The sequence below is a fragment of the Odontesthes bonariensis genome, chromosome 6 (assembly GCF_027942865.1).
Source record: "Odontesthes bonariensis isolate fOdoBon6 chromosome 6, fOdoBon6.hap1, whole genome shotgun sequence".
Classification (NCBI taxonomy): domain Eukaryota; kingdom Metazoa; phylum Chordata; class Actinopteri; order Atheriniformes; family Atherinopsidae; genus Odontesthes; species Odontesthes bonariensis.
The window spans coordinates 21,909,539-21,927,429 of NC_134511.1; the positions used below are offsets into that span (position 1 = coordinate 21,909,539).

Genomic DNA, 17,891 nt, shown 5'->3' on the forward strand with positions numbered 1-17,891 from the left:
TGTTAGGAAACACACAAAACTCCGGATTTTAGGCAGTTTAGTACAGAAGAATGAGCTGAAATTCCTCCAAGGTGATGCATAGGACTGCTTCATACTGGAAAGACCCTGCTGTGCAAGCACAGGGGGGGTCACAACAGAAAATGAAGGCAGGGGTTTACATATTTCTGTCATTCGCAGATGGCAGGTAATATATGCAATTATTTTCCTGAATGAAAAAAAAATTTAATGTATGTTAAATTAGAATTTCTTTATCCTTTTTTAGGATATAGCCTGATGATGACATAGGTTTCACAACATTTATGTAGAATTACAGAAATTTCTAATGGTCTACAAATTTAGCTTAAGTCAAATGTTTGTACAGATCTAATGTCTGAGATGAGACCACACATAAATTATATGGGTTGTTTTGTGTCTAGAAGAAGAGTAAAATAAACCATCTGAAAATCCTTTTGGTATAGATAAGCTTTCTCTTGTTTTAATTTTTTACACATTCGGTTGTTCTGTGTAATACTTTGAGGTCTGTAGCTTACATCTGCCAAAGCAGCAAATAACTATATATACTGTCTTTCCATTGAAATCACATGCATGATGAAAATAATTTTTTACAATCAATACATCAATTTTCTATATCTACTTAATCCAATTCAGGGTTGCGGAGGGGGCTGGAGCCTTTGGACGAGAGGGTGCACCCTGGACAGGTTGCCAGTCCATCACAGAGACAAAACAGACAAATAAACATACACTCTCACTCTCATAACCCTCTGTCATTTACTCCAGGGTTCAATTTAGAATCAACAGTGAACTCAAAATGCTTGTTTTTGGATGGTGAAAAAGGAACCCAGAGTACTCGGAGAGACCCCATTTAGGCACAGGGGAGAACTTGCAAACTCCATACAGAAAGGACCCACTTGGGATTCAAACCAGGAACCTTCTTGTTGTGAGGCTACAGTGCTAATCACCACTCTACTGTACAGCCAAAATGATGTGATCATCAAGCAAATTCCATTCAAATGTAAACCATTAAATCTGATCATGCAGCATCAATGTAGCATCAGTGTTGCATCAATGACTTCAGTTAAAACTTTACTTAAAACTGGAAAGAAAAATCTAACAATATTTCAAGCTTACCACTTGAAAAGTAAACATCTCTGTCAGAACCAGAACTCAAGTTTCTGCTGTGTCTTTGGTTCGACGGGGAGGTTCACTGTTGAACAGAAGACCAATGATGCGAGGGTGTCTATCCACTCAAGGGACAAGACTATAACCAAATAAAAAGATGATGCTACAAAATGACAGCTAAATCCTTTCCATGGGATTTTAATGAAAAAAGCAACCAAGTCAACCAAGAAAAAAACAATACAAAAAAAGACTCAATCCAAGACTGAAAATATATTTTTCCATAAATAACATCTATTCTAGTTTCACATAAGTGTAATAAACATTCACATGAGCTTCATAAATTATGTTCCAACTAACTAAATGTGTACCATTTCATGACACATTGTAAAGTCTGTGAATCAGTAAACAAACAGCACAACTCCAAATCTGAACACAAAAAGGAAACACATAAATAAACATAACATTGCACATGCTTCTCCATTTAGACTCTTCCAAATATGTTCTTTTCACAGTTAGACAACATATTTGTTGTATAATGTATCCCCACCTTTCCTGTCTGTGTCTTGAAAACCTGTGGATTGCAATTGGTATGATGTAACACTAATCAAGTAACACATGTCCAATAAAATAGTTACTTAAATGTAAAAAAAACATACATAATCATGGTCTGATACTGTAGTTAGTGTGGTCGGTGAAACTTAAACAGAATGACTTCCCATAACTGCACCTAAAATTGCATGTGTTCTTTCTTTAAAATGTGTTCAATTCACATTATTGGATCATGATCATTATCTCCTCTTTGGGTTTGAGGGTTCATGGCTTGAATGGGCTTTAGATATGGCTGCAGCTGAGCTCTCATGCTATGCACACATCTTGCTTTTCTTTCCACGATCTCCGCCAGCTTGCGGACATATTCTTCAAATGCCTAGAAGGGGAGACAACGAGAGGACGGTTAGTCTAAGTTCATTCAAATACAAAGTTCATTGAAAGAAACCAGAAGATCTCAATCGAGCTAAGAATTGTGTATGTGATTTAGTTTAACCATGTCACGTTGATGGCACAGAAGCTTCCCCTCTTTGTGACATAAAGCCTCCATCTCTTTTAGCTGCTCCAAGTGGGCCTCGGTGATGCAACACCTTATGTTAGATTGAGATAAAGTACTATTATGAATAGTATGAATCAAATTTTTATTTATACTGGATGACTGTTTTCACTAAATACTGAAAATGTTCGCACTTACTTGGCCTGGTCTAAGTCATCTATGGAAAGCAGATGGACTGTGGGTTTGATTTGCCGATTGCTATGTCTTCCTCGGCTGCTTATCTCTTGAGGATTCTTTGGTCTGGGGGAAATCTTTGAGTTGCTGGAATAGTTTGAAAGGATTATGTTCAAGTGGGCAGAGGAGCTTTCTGATTGTTGTGTTGTAATGGAGGATGGAGGTTTTTCGTGCTTATTATTGGCATATTGTGGTAGATTGCATAAAGCAGGTGAGCTAGTGCTCATGTTGTGCTGGATAGAGGGTGACCTGGCTGGAGTGTGCAGTGAAGCGCATGCAGAGGTTTTTGTTGGAGATGCAGTTGCTTTGTTGTCAAGAGTTGGTGTATGGTTTTTCTGGTTGTCCTCTGGGTCTTGGTGGGAAGCAAGCATAAACCCAGAGATGGGAGGTCTGTTCTTAACTGGACAAGATAAACAGCTGTTAACTTAAGCTACTTATGATTGCACTGATACACACACACACAAACAAACAGACAGAACTCACACTTACCTTTTCCACAGAATTTGCTTTTGGTGTTTATTCGGCGCCCAGCGTGATCAGTATCTTTCACAGTGTTATAAGCAGCGGGGTTGAAGGTCCTTTCCTGTGGCAACTCCAAAAAAGACAGGCAAAATTCTGCATCATCATCTTCCGCAAATTTCTCCACCATCTTCACACAGGAGCGACCTTCTTTTCCAGTTTCCCTTTCGTTATCGTCTCCCCTCTCACTTTCAGCTGGATAAAGTGAGGTGTTACTGGTGTTCCTTTGGAGAAACGAGGCTGTAGCAGGCCATTGGTCCACTTGAAGCAGGGAAATGCTGAGCGGGTCCATGACGGAGCTAAAAGATTCCACACAAGTTTCCTCTTGAGGTAGAACTAATTTTTTCACATTGATATCTGGATTGTTTTGTGTCTGAGAGTAAACAGGATCTTCTGATTGTTTGTTAAGGGTCTTCACAGGTACTGTTCTTCCAGTCTGTGTCATGATAGTAGTGAGAGGTAATGTAGAAAAGCATAGTGCCTTCTTAGGGCCGTCTGATGATGCTGTCTTTGGAGTATTTTGTAAAGGTAACGTACGGATGTTGGCATTAAATCTTGGATACTTTGATTCGGGAGAAGCCTCACTAGGTTTATTTGGGGTCATGAGTGAGTTGATATGTTCAAATGGTGGGGAGAGGGGCCTTTCTGCAGGAGCTCGCTGACGATGCGACTCAAAAGGAAGATGGCTAAAGAGACTGCTGCTGTCATTGCTACTGTGGGAAGACTCTAAACTGTAGCAGTCAGTTGCTTCTCTCTGCCCAGTACTCCTCACTCCATCATCAGGGATATCTGAGGCATCTGGTCCTTCCACGACCACTTCTTTTCTTTCTTCTGAATAACAGCTATAAGACAATTGTGACTCTACAACTGTTGGATTTGGACATATCATCCTATTTGCAGACTCCATCTCTGTCGCTACCGCCCGGTGGCACCTCCTCTCTCGCCCATCAACTGGCTTCCTATCTTCTTTCCTAACTCTTGCTTCATCTGTTGCCTCAAGCGACCTCCTCCTCCCGCTTTTGCACCTGTCTTGCCGAGAGCTTGTCTCCATTCTTTCAAGAGAAACCTTCCAGTCTTCACCAGCACCACCACACTTGCGATGAGCTTCCGCATTGTTTTTGTTACTGGAGTTTGTAGAGGTTTTAGTTTGCATGTGAGTCTCACCTCTGGGAGAGTGCATCTGCTCTCTATTACAATCAACCATCCCAACCCTGGTTTTATTAGGATCTGAAATGTCTTCCAAACCATGATACAGATGGCTAGAGAGTAAGTGGTGACAGGAGTGTGGAAGGGCGAATAGAGAATCCTGAGTGGAGGAAGAGAAAGATGGGAGTGTAGAAGATGAGAGGGGGTGGATAGATGAAGAAGCTGATGAGGGCATAAACTGCTGCAGCTGGTGATGATACAGTCTAAGATGCCTTTTCCTCTCTTTATCATCAACTTTATCCAAATACCTTTCTCTCTGCCTCGCTACTTCACAACTTGTGTTTCTACTGCTTTCCACTTTTTGTCTTGGTTCAATCCATTCAGTTTCCTCTCCTCTTCCCTCTTTCATCCTGCGCTGCCTGTTTTCTTTTTCTCTGTGGTTAAATCCAGATTCCCTCTTAGCAAAAGCTAAGAGACCCCCACTAGCTTCTTCCTGTTTTTTCTGCTCATCATTTTGTTGTCCCAACACCAACACTGTCCTGGTACTTTCTTCTCTAACATAAGGACTATGAGTCCTTCCATACCTACTCCCTTCTCTTTCATCTGCTCCTTTATTCTCACAACTGGTACCACTCAGACAACCTCTAACTGGTGTTAGATGTTTAAGTCCAATCCCTTTTCTGCCCAATGCCTGTGTTTCTTCTTCACATACACTGCTCTTGGGTGTTGAGCAGAGAAATGTTGCCCCTGTGTGTAAACTTGTTGTAGGTGTACTGGGACCAAAAGCCCTGCTTTGTTTCCTTAACTTTGGCTTTTTAGGAGTGCCAACACCACTACTGCAACTGCTGTTGATGGACATATGAAGTTTAGGGGAGGGTACAATCTTGCTTCCTCTTCTTCCTCTTGGTCCTCCTTGTCCCTTCAGCTCCTTCACCCTGTGAAAAATAAGTATGTATACCATATCAAATAGCACTGAGGGATCTCTGCCACCGGAAAACAATGGAATGAGAGCAATATCAAATTAGAAACAAAGTTTCATCATATTCAATAATGTAAAGCAGGATTGGAGGTCTCTTCACTCAATGAAAAATACGTTGAATATTTACAGCAACTAACCTAATTCTTCCCATTATATCTTCTCACACACACTTACCGATCTGCATATCTCAATGTATTGAGAGTGTGTTCGGTTGCTGGGTGACCAGGAGAAATGTTGGCAATCATGCATGTCATTGAGTCACCAAGAAATGAGTCTTTCAAAACCTTGAATGAGAGTAAAGTAGTTCAATATGAAAACACATTGTTATTGAGCATGATATTTGGCATGCTTGTATCGTCAGTATTTCTACCTGCGTAAGTTTGCTTTGTCGGAAAGGTGTGTGAGATTCCTCTTTATCGAGAGAACGGATGCATTCTTTGAGCTGAATAGAAAAGAAATTGATGAAGAAAAATAAAACATATTTTGGAAATTCTTTGTGTGGGATCTGTGAGCGTGTAAGGATGTCTTTGTTTAGCTTACAGCCAACAGACTTTGGTTGATCTCAGCTGCCTCCATACGACTCTGCCTGTTTGGTTCTTTGGCATCGGATGCCCTCTCACTTCCTGCCAGGTCCACAAACCACATTCTGCACACATACGCACAAACATGGACCTCCTCAACATGGACACAAATAATCCATAGTTTCCATCAGGAAATCTATAAACTATAAACTGAAAATATAACTGGAAGGGCAGTAGTAGGCACTTGAAAGGCAATGCAGAACTCTCATGATCTGACCAGTTATTAGGCTAAGTGCAATGTTACTTGTTGCACCTTTGAACAAGTGCTCAAATGTAGTAATTGCTTTGTGCTTTCTTAAAACGCTGTCTCCTAGAATCTTATCTGGTTTTCAAAAATCCAACAGAGCGAAACTATCTTTAAACTCACTTTAAACTCACCTTGATCCATACTTAGTGGCACCTTATTTAGGAAAATGACATATTGCTACGTTGAGAAAGGCAACACTTTTCTCTATGCTCTCCTTCTCTACCAACTTTTATGACAATCCCTCAAATTTTTGCAAAAACCTTTTGAGAGTTCAAACAAACCCTAAACTCCCAGTTGGATATAATAAAATATTCTTGTCTCTCACCTTCCAACTACCTGCTGGTTTGCATCTCTAAGCTGAATCTGAAGCAAGGCATGGGAACGAGAGGAGAGTGGATTCACGCCACTCATCCCTTGTGTTCGTTCTGCTGTGCCCTGTGAAATCACCTTGCAAAGGCAAAAAGGAACACAGGTGATTGGAGAGAAAAGTGAGAGATTGACGTTCCCAGAGAGAGTGCAAGTAGTTGCTACTTCAAACACAGAAAAATTAGAATAACATTTAAAGTGTCAAAGGTATTTAAAAGTCATCGGTGCTTCTGTGAGGATATGAGCACACATTTGAACATAGAATAGATCTGGTGACCATGGCTGCATGTCCTCTCTTTTCCCTTGTTTTATGTCTACTTTCATATTGTTCTTTATAATAAACTAACATCAGTTACTTTTCATCTACTGACATCATTTTGATAGTTAAACTGAATTTCTCTTTTTTGTTAAGGAGGATCTACAATTTTGGAATCAAAGTCCCTGTAATAATGTGTTCTACATGTTGTGGTGCTAATCAGTGCTCACAATCTGCACAATGTAGCATGTGAATGAGACAGTTTTTATAATAACAGGGCAAACCTCCAGCAGCAAGCTGACTGAGTCCACTCTGACATCACGCAGCCCTGAAATGTGAACCACTTTCTGTCCATCCTCTCTGGCAAATAACCTTCACAAGGAAGAGATAAGAAAAAAGAGATTAAGAGAAGTAAATCCAGCTTCATCATAATTTGTTAATAAGAATAGTGGAGATCCTGGTTATGTGGACATTACTGAGCATCAATCATTCCAATGGGAAATTTTGAGCTTAAATGTACGCTCACGTTTATGTTCTTTTAAATTTAAGGTAGACTTCAGTGAATAAAGAGGTACAGAATAAATCTAGCAAATGGTGGTTATCGATTAAGTCAGGTCATTTATTTTTCTATTCAAAACAAAATCCTTCATATTGTTAATATTATATTCTTCAACTGTTGAAAAACACGACTGACCTTTTCCTGTGGTCCAATAGGTCATAGAGCTGACCACAGTAGATCTCAAAGAAACTGACATAAACGAGTGGTGATGGGTGCACGTGTGTGGTGGACAGGTGTGCAAATATGTCCCGAACTGCCAAAGCATACAACCCAGGTCTCCCAGGAGATGAGCCCAACATGGTGTGAGTCTTCCCTGCACCTGTCTGTCCATATGCAAAGCAGGTGGCCTTGCCTCTGTGGACACAGATAATGCAAATAAAGGTAGATTGGGAACCGGAAGATAGAAACACACAGCTAAAGAGCATGCACTTACACTTCATACTGATTCATTTGGAATTTAAAAATATCATACGGTGACAATGCACACGCTTCCATAATAATCTCCAAATCAGGGCAAACCTACCCACTGAGCATGTGTTGCACCAGAGGATACGCTGTTCTTAGATACACCTCTTCATTGGAGCTCTCCTCCCCAAAAACCTGATCAAAGTAGAACTTGTGCTGCAGCACAAAAGAACAAGCGAAAAGGTACAGTATGAAATAAACATAACCAGCACACTAATATTATTCTGATCTGACAAAGTCATCATAGCCCTTAGCCCTTCCCTTAGTATTCCAGTACTCTACCTGTAGTATATACTGTGTGAGATCCACAGCTTCCTTGCTTTCACGGACAATTACACATTCTTCCCCTGAAGCTGTCACAACATCCGTTTCTCCTCCTCTGCTCTCTGCGTGTGTCAAAGGTCTTTTCCTCACACACACGCTAATCCGCTGCCCATCCACCTGCCTAGTACGCACACATGCACAAATGAAGAAAAAAAAATCTCATCTCAAAATTCTATGCAAACTGTTCTTAAGTTTTATTTCTTTCTGAATGTCTTTCATGTTAAATGAATGTTCGGGAAAAGATGCAACCCAATGCAACCCACTTTTTGTTTGGAGCATGCGTAGAACTCAGTGGCAGTCCGTAGTTGTAGCCAGCTGTTCCCTTTGCTTCATAAACAGGCGTGGACTTAGCCATGTCTGTGCAGCGGATTTTCTTCTTGGAAATTCTTTTTGTGTCTTTGTGTCCAAACGGTTTGTTGTTAAATGTCTTTGATGTCAGTGTTTCAGGACAAAATTTTGGACAGTTCTCATGGTTTGGTGGCAATCCGGCATAAGAGTTGAACATGCAATTTCCTCCTCTGATATCTTGCTTGCTATTTTGGCCAGCATGAAAATCCCACAGACAACTACTGGTATGTACATCTAGCTCATAGCTGCTGCTCTCTCTGCAGCCACATGCCACAACATTTCTCCTGTGAGGTTGTAGCTGCACCTGTGTGGTAGATCCTATTTTCTCGACTGGCTTCCCGTTTCTTTTGTGACTTTCATAGACATGACCGGTGCCCACAGGATGAGAAAATAGCCTCTGATGATCATCAATGGTGTCATCACTGAAGTCAAGACATCTTCGAACATATGATGGTCTAACACAACTGGATAAATCTGGACCACAAATAGCAGCTCCATTTTCATCCTGATCCTCATTCACGTCTTCATCAGGATTTCTGTAATCATCAGGACTGAAACTACCTTCCACTGCAGCATAATACTCATCACCTCCATTATAATCATAGTCATTACCATCATCATAATTTAGGTTCTTCAGGTCGATAGTTTTGACCAATTGGACCAGATGGAAAAGGCGCATCCTGTCCTCCATAGAGCTGATTCCCAGGAGGAAGTAGTCCTCCATGTTCAAAGCTGAAAGTTGGGCTGCACGGCAAACACCCACCAAGGTAAACCTAAGGGACAGAGAAAGTGGAAGACAAATAGTCTTGCTAAAGAATATGGGGAAAGTGTGAGTTTTGATGCCCTGTGTATTCTTACCTTGCATAGTGACGCTGAAGCCCAGCCGCTTTCAGACACTCGTACAGGCAAACTGTCATTTCCTCCACTGGCTTTTTCCCTCTCTTTTGTCCTTTACATCACGCCACCTACCTTTGGAGAGACATGTGTGTCACTTTAGTCTCTGCATCAGTTGCTTACAAAAAAACAAACCATGGAAGACGTCATTGCAGTGTAATTGTAAGCTAGTGTAAGTCTATGATGACATGCCAACCTTACACAGGAAACAAGTCAAAACAGCTACAAACTGCAGGCCACTCCACCAACATAAGACAGCATGTTCTGTCTAGTGATTTCTGTCAGAGAACTATAACCAATAGCTGCTCACTGTGTCATGACTATCCCCCTGCTCTGTTGATGGTAAGCAAAGCATGGGGAACCAGTATGATGCTGAAATCTGACACTAGAGCTTGATGGAGTCAGGGCAGCACCTTGCAGTCGTCACACATTTCTCCATAGTTGCAAAAAGGATAAATATAGAAAACACCGGCAAGCAACTGTTGACTTCTACTGTAAATTGGTCAGCAGCTGCAACAGCCCTGCCATATGGCAAAACAGAGACTCTCTTCAAGATTGTCCCACTCAGAGCAACAACCTTGCAGGCCACAGTACTTATAGCAAATCCATGCTGGGATATCATACCCTGCCTCTGTAACTGTTCATTCAGCAAAATTAAAATATTTAAGTTAAATTTATAGCTGCAGGTAGTGTCATACAGATAATAGTCCAGTTTTGTTCACACCATCGCTAAAATCACACTACACATTTTATACTTACTGTTGACTTACGGATGACTGTTAAATAATTTATTTTTCCAAGGTTTGAAAATATTTTTTTTTTAAAGTACTCACTCCTGAGTTTTTAGCTGCCAAAGACAACCGAGACAGCGCGTGGTGTAACTGACAAGGCATTAATCTTTTATGAAGTTGGTATCCTGAGTAGTATTTCCGTATACAGCATGTGTCTCCATGACAACGAAAACTTGTTGGGAGCGCACTCTTTTGCCGCTGCGCGCGTGAGCTCAGGTTCTGTGCAGACAGCTCCGTCAGAAATTAAGAGTTATCAGACATATCAGACCATTTCAGAGAGACAGACAGTCAAATAATGCTACGGTCAGCTTTACAGAGAGAGATAATCCGTCAGAGGGCTTAATGCCCACCAACCAACCCACTAAGACAAAAAGCCTCCTCAGTCTAAACCACCCAACTGGCTTTATTGCAAACTGAACGGACAGCTGAAAGACTACTTGTTCACAAATAGTTTATACTACATAGGTCTATGCTCTAAACATTTTGATTGGATAATACTGAAAGAAAGAAAGAAAGAAAGAAAGAAAGAAAGAAAGAAAGAAAGAAAGAAAGAAAGAAAGAAAGAAAGAAAGATATGATATCACAGGTATATAAAGGGATATACAGGTATAACAATTAACTAAATACCATATTATCCATTCATTATCAATAGCTGTGTTTTTATAGTAAACCATCTGTGACTAATTAGCGTGTAGCCATATGAAAACGCTTGAAATTTAGCATCAGTCTAACACTGGCGAGAAGAGATGAAAAGCAAATAAATTAGGCAGAAGGCCATTTAATCTGGGTTATCAGAGCGTTCCGCGTTTCACTGAGGACACAATTGGATGTAACACACAACAACGTCTCTTCTTCCTGAAACTCACTCAACTCAAACAGGTTTCTTGGAACTTCGAATTTATTTTGTTTTAACTTTTTGTCACACGATACGTTTCCAAATCATTTAGCGATCCTGTTTGTTAGGGTTTACCCACCAGCGCCTCTCTATGTGTGTAATTTCAGAGATATAAATTGCGTGTAACCAGTTCGAAGACCACAAGAGCTATCCCCAGAGAGCTGCTGTCATGACAACCAGGTAAAGGACGTAGAGTCACAGTCATTGACTGCTGAAAACGTAGGTTAATTAAATGTTAGGGTGGGGTTGGTGAAAACATTGACTGAGGAGGGAAAAATATAGATTTCAAGATATTAAACCGTACTATATGAGCAAGGGCGTGGGGCTGGTTCTCAGAACATTTTCTCTTTCTCTTTCTGTCACTAACTTCAGACTTTTTGATTTAATGAATATCTATGCAGAGTGCCATCTTTTCAATGAAAGATCTTCAAAAATCAGTGCAGCCTTTCCATCAGTGTATAACCAAACATTTAACACTGGCAACTCCCTTATTTAACCAATACTTTATGTCATGTTTTGCTTTTCCTTCTCTGCGTGAATTCCTAATATAGATCCATGCCTGAAATAAGCCACGCTCTAATGAGGAATTGAAAGGAAATTAGCTGAGGTGGACAAACTCAATGTGTCGTATTTAGTCCTCCACCGTATCTGCTTTGCTATTTATCATGTTTTCAAAAAGTAAACTTTCCTTTCTGAATCTAACCTGATTTATCACCAGGAAATCTGCTCTTAGAACTGATCAGCATGTCTGCTGAAGAAGAGGTTTCACAGACAACCTCCTCTCCATCGTCGCCTCCTCCCTCCTCCTCCTCTCCTACTTTGTACTTCATCGGAAAGAAGGAGGACATTGTCAAGGCTGGACGTGTGACCAAGTCGGTGAACGGGTGCAGAGATGTGCTGGTATTGCACCACCAGGGACAGTTTCATGCAATGGACATGCGCTGCTACCGTAAGCTCTTGGTTTGTGGGTGTTGTTTGTGTCGACATGACCGTTTTAGATGACCTCATTAAATAATTGAAATACAGCTGTATGTAAAACAAAGTGTTTTTTTTTTCATTAACAGATTCAGGGGGTGCTTTACAGAATGGAGACATTGAGGTAAATTTACTGATATTTCTTTGCTTGAGCGTGTATAGATTTAATAGATATATTTAACCCGTATATATGGTCGTTATGTCCCCATTAGGAGTTTAATGGACGGCTGTGCATTGTTTGTCCATGGCACAAGTACAAGATCACACTAGCAGAAGGTGAAGGACTTTACCAGGCTGTGGACAACCCCACGGCCAAACCATTGAAGACTCAGTGGCGCTCCAAGGGCGTCAAACAAAGGATTCATAAAGTCACTGAGGTCGACGGGGATGTATTTTTAACCCTGAATGACTCCAGCGAGACCATCGAATCAGACGTCTACCAAACTGACAAATACAGGACTGTCTTGCTTAAAGCTCAACAAAAAACGAAATCCCCAAAATAGGGAGATGATAAAGGATTATTTGATTATGTAACAACAACAAAAAGTGCCTTGATGCTTTAAGTTGCGTTCAGGAAGTGTTATTTGTCTTTTACTAAGAAAAATACACTTAATTTCAAAATGATGACTGAGATGAGGACAAAAAGAAAAAATGGGACATCTATTGGCGTAGGAGGCACTGAAATTCTTTTCGTTTTAAAAAGAAAGTATGTTGTATTTCAGGATAAGAAGATTAAGATTTAATATTGGCCAGAGGTTGCAGGATATGCCTTTTTTTGGTCTGATTAACTGCATCTAGAGAAACTATGAATTAAGTGACCCTCTTCTAATGTTCACCCTTGCAGTTAAATTTCATTCGTCTCATACAATCTTTTCTAAACCTTATTGATTATTATAAGCCCTTAGTATAGCTGCAACTGCAAAGGTATCGCTGAATGTTGTTCATTAACCAAATTAATAACGGTTCTAAAGAATTTACAGCCGAAAGAAAGTACCATAAATTTCTTTAACTGTGTCCTAAGTCCTTTTGAAGGCCTTTGGAGAGAGCTGAAGTCTTCCATTTTGAAAAGGACTCCTGCAAACTTGAATATACAAGCTTAAATACATATTAATTACCAGCACCTGGGTCCAAGATTCCTCTTCATGTACAAAGGAAACATTTAGAGGATGTCACTGTTGCAAAAGTTTTCCAGACAAATATTTGTGAAGAACTGTGTCATGGGTACATTCTGCGTTTGTTTGTTTTTTATTTTACTTGAAGTACATATTAAACTATTCTGATTACACAAGGTTGGCTCACTTTAATTTATTCATGGAGAAAAAATTTAAATCCCGTACTTTACACCATGAGGATGGAAAGGGTCTGTAAGATTAAAATTGCAGGATGTGTTTGTCAGCAAAAGTACTTAAGTTAGATAATTTGAGAGCATGTTTTCTAATAATACCTCACTTTATGTGCACTAATGGTTTGAATGTTTTTTTTCTCTTTTATCTGTTATGGTATAACTATATCTGGTCATATTACTTCGCGAAATATTTGATCCACGTGTGGCTTTGGTGCGCTAAAGCCAAACAATCGGTAGGTGGCAGCAGCGCGCTACACGTTTTAATATGAAAGGCAGAAGAAGATGTCTTATGTCGCACACTGGTGACGCAATATGTTCATCGCCTTCTTTGCTTTGTACTAGAAGTGAATATATATTTAACTAAATTTAATTATTTTTACAGTCATACTTGTCCTATTTTTACATATATATATTTCAAACGCTCTATGGTTGTTGTGCATATTTTCAGACTGAAGATGGAGGCCAACAGAGAATAAAGCTGGAGGAACAGCAGATATCACTTTCTGCCTCCTGGATTTGCACAAGATCAATACTGCGATGGCATCAGGTATGTCCTGCTTAACTTGGTTCACAATTATTTATTTTGCTGCAAATAAGTTTGTCTATAGTATTCATATTGTTTGCAGACGATGAAATTAATCTGCTGGTGATCGTCGTGGATGTAAATCCGATATGGTGGGGTCAGCAAGCTCAGCGTGAGCCAGAGGTATTATTATATTTATTATATCATTATATCAAGTCCCACTAATCAATTACGATCTGATCGTGCTGTCTTTGAATGTGGCAGAGGTGGGGAAACATTACTTTATTAAACACTATATATATATATATATATATATATATATATATATATATGTGTATATGTGTGTGTGTGTGTGTGTGTGTGTGTGTGTGTGTGTGTGTGTATTAAAAAAGGCTTCAGAAATAAGGAGAGAAATCAAAACATAAAAAGCATTAGTTCTCAGATCATTTCTGCTGTTTCATTACATTCATGTTTTTAAGTGAGATGTATGGAAATCATATTAATCATGTCAGAAGTCTAAATTATACATTTAGAAATAATGAAAAAACAGAAACTGTTTTACCTTTAACACTCTAATGATTATAAAAATGTTATTGTCGTTTACTTTTCACACAAACAAGAGCTATGAAGTATGATTGTCTTTTCCTGTTCATTACATGCCACTGTTAGTTCAGTTGTCAATACTGATTTAACATTCAAATACACAAAGATGTTTAATCTGTGATAAAGGAAGCACTGGCAAGTCTTACTAAAGGCCCCTGAGGATGCGGTATCTCATAAAACAGACCCTTGTAGACCCCTAGATATTGAGGTTAAACTAAAGGAAAATTCAAATTAAAGCTCTGGTCTTTAAAGGACACTCTCTAAGAGTACAATTTAAATTATCTTCTTGAATGTGACTGAAAAAACCCCAAAACAAAACATTGTCCCCTTGTCGTTTTCCAGTTCACATTATCCAAGTGTATGAATGCAGTCATGGTGATGGGAAACGCCCACATGGCTATGACCAGGACAAATAAGCTGGCTGTCATCGCCAGCCACGGCCAAGACAGGTAACTTCACAGAACAACTTGCAGTGATGAACCGTACGTTTAGTCTGCTTCTCTTGGTATAGATCTATGATGATCTTCATTAGTCTTACGGTTGAACTGTTTTAGACATAAAATGTTGTATAGTTTTTATTCAATTCAATTTAAAGTTAAAAAGACGAAATACAGTTTGTGTTGTAGAATTTTGCCTCTTTTTTTTTCATCTTTCTTATATTTTAAATGCAGGACTTTTACTCAGTCAAGCATTTTTTGGTTTGTGACATTGTGCACTTTTACTGAAGCGCTGACTGGCTCCATTCACCGCTCATATTAACATCTCTTCTACTCAGTCACTTCCTGTATCCTGGTAAGAATTGGCAAGGTGGGGACTGTGGTGGGGATGATGCGTCCTCCAGCAGGGATGGAAAATATGAACTCCTGTCTGTCGCCAACAACCTGATTGCTGAAGAGATCAAGAATGTCATGTCAAAAAGTAGGTACATAAATGGGAATCTGAAGCAGTAGAAACACTGTATATATTTATTGAGAAAAAAAAAAAAGTTTTATTTTCAAATGTTACAATGTTAGTGACTTCTTTAAATCTGCTGGGCTTTTCATTTTCTTACAGCTGAAGTGACGGGTAATTTGACTGATACTCCGCTGGCTGGTTCCCTTGCCAAAGCGCTTTGCTGTATCCTTTCGGGCCAGTCCCTGGCCGCATCATATGCTGAGGTGTCTTGGCAAGGCACAATGCACATTTACATGACACTAGAAAAAAAAGTAAATGATTGTTAGTCCAACCAAAACCAAATCCCAGATAGCCCAATTGTGGTTTGAATCACTCCTTTTCGATTTAACAGTCAAGTGTAAGTGTATGTTAATAAAGCTGAACTCCCGTTGATCCCCCACAGAGAAAGCTAGAAGCAGCAGACACCACAGCTCAGAACATCATACATCCTTCAGTCAGTAATTTAATTCCCCTCCTGTGTATGTAAACTGCTGCAGTGACGGTGATCCAGGTAAATGTCAAACTGCGTATGTAACCATGGTGAATGACTTCAGAGTTTCCTCTATTTTCAATGGAACACCTTGTAGGGAACCTCAACCACCTCTGCTATGTTAGTAGTTGAATTAGAGACATTGAATGGAGTTTTAAGGACCGCTAAAGCATTATAAGCAGTATGACCATGTAGGTGATATTTCAGTCTGGCGTCTCTTCTTAATTTGCTGTCTTTTTGTCTCGTTATTTTTTCTGTTTAAAGCAATGATTCAGGCTGAGCTATTCAGCGAATTTCCCTTACAGCTGGAATATTCAGATATCAACAGGGTCTCAAAAGAGCTGGAAGGTAATATTTTTCACAAATAACACTACCTTTCGCTGAGTTGTTTTAGCATTCCTCACAGTAAGTTTTGTGTTATCTTTTTTTTTTTTTTAGTTGGACAGGACATAAAATCGAGAATCTTGGTAAGCTTTAAAACAACTTCATGACTGCTTTTCTTTTCTTCACCTGACTTTGAGCTCATCCTGTGTATCAATTGTGATGGACAGGTGATCAAAGCAGCCGATGACTGCGCCCTCCAGTACATGAACTTCATGAACGTGATTTTTGCTGCACAAAAGCAGGTAAGAACTTTTATTTATTAAAATTTTTACCCCTTTGTTCTAAATGTTGTCTCTCAGTTATTGTTTTTTTTTTTTTTTTTTTTTTTAATTAAAAAAAAAAAACTCACCATCTCGAAAACAGAACATCCTGATAGATGCCTGCGTGCTGGACTCAGACTCTGGGCTCCTTCAGCAGGTACATTTTTTCAGCTTTGTTAACACGTTTGAAGTTCTGCAGTTTGGCAGCATTTAAAGAGTGATAGCGACTTCTAAAACTCTGAATACAGATAAAGATAGCAGTTTTCACCCGTTTGTGGTGTGGTGATGTGTTTTTTTTTTTTTAGGCTTGTGATATAACTGGAGGTTTGTACCTGAAGATACCTCAGAAAGTGGCCATGGCACAATATCTTTTGGTGAGAATAGATTATGTTTGGACACGTTTCGAAGAATATGGAAGGTGTTGCTAAATGTAAAGACACTGGCTTTGCTTCTTGTGAACAGTGGGTGTTTCTTCCCGACTCTGAGCAGCGGTCGCAGCTGGTGCTGCCACCGCCTGCACATGTGGACTACAGAGCTGCGTGCTTCTGCCACCGCAACCTCATTGAAATTGGTTATGTGTGCTCAGTCTGTCTGTCAAGTGAGTGTAATTCACAGCGACAAGAAACAAATGCATCACAATGATCTTAGTATAGTATTATTTGTAAGATATACAGCATGTTTGTTGTAGTGACGCTTCTCCCCCCTCCCCCCCATCTTCTCTTTCAAGTATTTTGCAACTTCAGCCCCATTTGTACAACATGCGAGTAAGTCTGTTTTTCTCTCAAAGTTACCAGATCTTCAAGCAAAAGTGTTGCTAGTATATCTATATATATCTATATATATATATATATATATATATCTATATATATATATATATATATATATATATATATATATATATATATATATATATATATATATATATATATATATACATATATATATATACACACACACACACACACACACACACACACATATTTGAATTTCCCCCAATGGGGGATGAATAAAGTCTTTTTCTATTTCCATTTCTATTCTATTCTATAACGCTGTGATCTAAAATCAATTTTGTTCGCATTAATATGATTTATAATCTTTCTTTTTAGGACGGCCTTTAAAATCCAACTACCACAGATGGTCAAGCCCAAAAAGAAGAAACTCAAACTACCTGCTTGATTTATTTATTTTTTTTTCCTGATGTAAATATAGTTTTCCTTTGTGCCACGCAGACGCAAATAAAATTATTTTGTTAGTACAGATTTGTAACAACACTTTGGCTTGCCTGCAAGGCGGCGGAGTCATCTGAACACAACTGTGACCTGATGAGCATTTCTTCATTGCGCAGCAATAATTTACCTGAGAAACTTGGTTGAAAATGAAATCTGCTAAATATTTTACTGTAAAACATCCATTCGGACGTTTGTCCGAAATTTCTAACATTTGTCCACAAGTCTCAGAAGTTTACAAGTCAGTAGATGTTGTGTAGAGATACCTAAATGTTATAAGTCAAAGCTTTTGTAAAGAAAAGAAACAAAAAAAACAATCTGGGATATTTTGGTAATGACTTTTTTTTTTTTTATACATAGAAAATAAATCCTATTATGTTCTTATAA

At 39.1% G+C, this 17,891-nt stretch overlaps 3 protein-coding genes across 5 annotated transcripts; 2 read left to right on the plus strand and 1 right to left on the minus strand.

The window, feature by feature from the left end:
- Positions 1-522: 522 nt before the first annotated feature.
- On the minus strand, positions 523-9,289 carry LOC142382244 (uncharacterized). The gene is made up of 14 exons (XM_075467893.1): positions 9,044-9,289; positions 8,101-8,958; positions 7,796-7,958; positions 7,572-7,669; positions 7,184-7,402; positions 6,774-6,861; positions 6,193-6,314; positions 5,580-5,685; positions 5,410-5,481; positions 5,214-5,323; positions 2,885-4,995; positions 2,360-2,795; positions 2,162-2,255; positions 523-2,044 (listed from the first exon to the last, which is right to left on the minus strand). Exons 1-14 carry the CDS (start codon positions 9,100-9,102, stop codon positions 1,886-1,888), a joined length of 4,695 nt encoding a protein of 1,564 aa, XP_075324008.1. The 5' UTR covers positions 9,103-9,289; the 3' UTR covers positions 523-1,885.
- Positions 9,290-10,699: 1,410 nt separating this feature from the next.
- LOC142382897 (Rieske domain-containing protein-like) lies at positions 10,700-13,113 on the plus strand. Of its 2 annotated transcripts, XM_075469028.1 has the most exons (5): positions 10,700-10,749; positions 10,873-10,945; positions 11,484-11,714; positions 11,830-11,864; positions 11,953-13,113. In XM_075469028.1, the coding sequence occupies exons 3-5, from the start codon at positions 11,510-11,512 to the stop codon at positions 12,241-12,243; spliced, it is 531 nt and encodes a 176-aa protein (XP_075325143.1). In that variant the 5' UTR covers positions 10,700-10,749; positions 10,873-10,945; positions 11,484-11,509; the 3' UTR covers positions 12,244-13,113. The 2 variants fall into 2 exon arrangements, with proteins under 2 accessions (XP_075325143.1, XP_075325144.1); XM_075469029.1 differs by having other exon boundaries at positions 10,711-10,945.
- A 235-nt stretch (positions 13,114-13,348) lies between these two features.
- Positions 13,349-17,875, plus strand: gtf2h3 (general transcription factor IIH, polypeptide 3). 2 transcript variants are annotated; one of them, XM_075469030.1, is made up of 14 exons: positions 13,349-13,429; positions 13,534-13,632; positions 13,712-13,791; positions 14,554-14,660; positions 14,987-15,129; positions 15,265-15,327; positions 15,953-15,982; positions 16,073-16,101; positions 16,186-16,260; positions 16,382-16,435; positions 16,584-16,652; positions 16,741-16,876; positions 17,006-17,042; positions 17,385-17,875. In XM_075469030.1, the coding sequence occupies exons 2-14, from the start codon at positions 13,623-13,625 to the stop codon at positions 17,452-17,454; spliced, it is 903 nt and encodes a 300-aa protein (XP_075325145.1). In that variant the 5' UTR covers positions 13,349-13,429; positions 13,534-13,622; the 3' UTR covers positions 17,455-17,875. The 2 variants fall into 2 exon arrangements, with proteins under 2 accessions (XP_075325145.1, XP_075325146.1); XM_075469031.1 differs by having other exon boundaries at positions 13,369-13,420.
- The last annotated feature ends 16 nt before the right edge of the window (positions 17,876-17,891 follow it).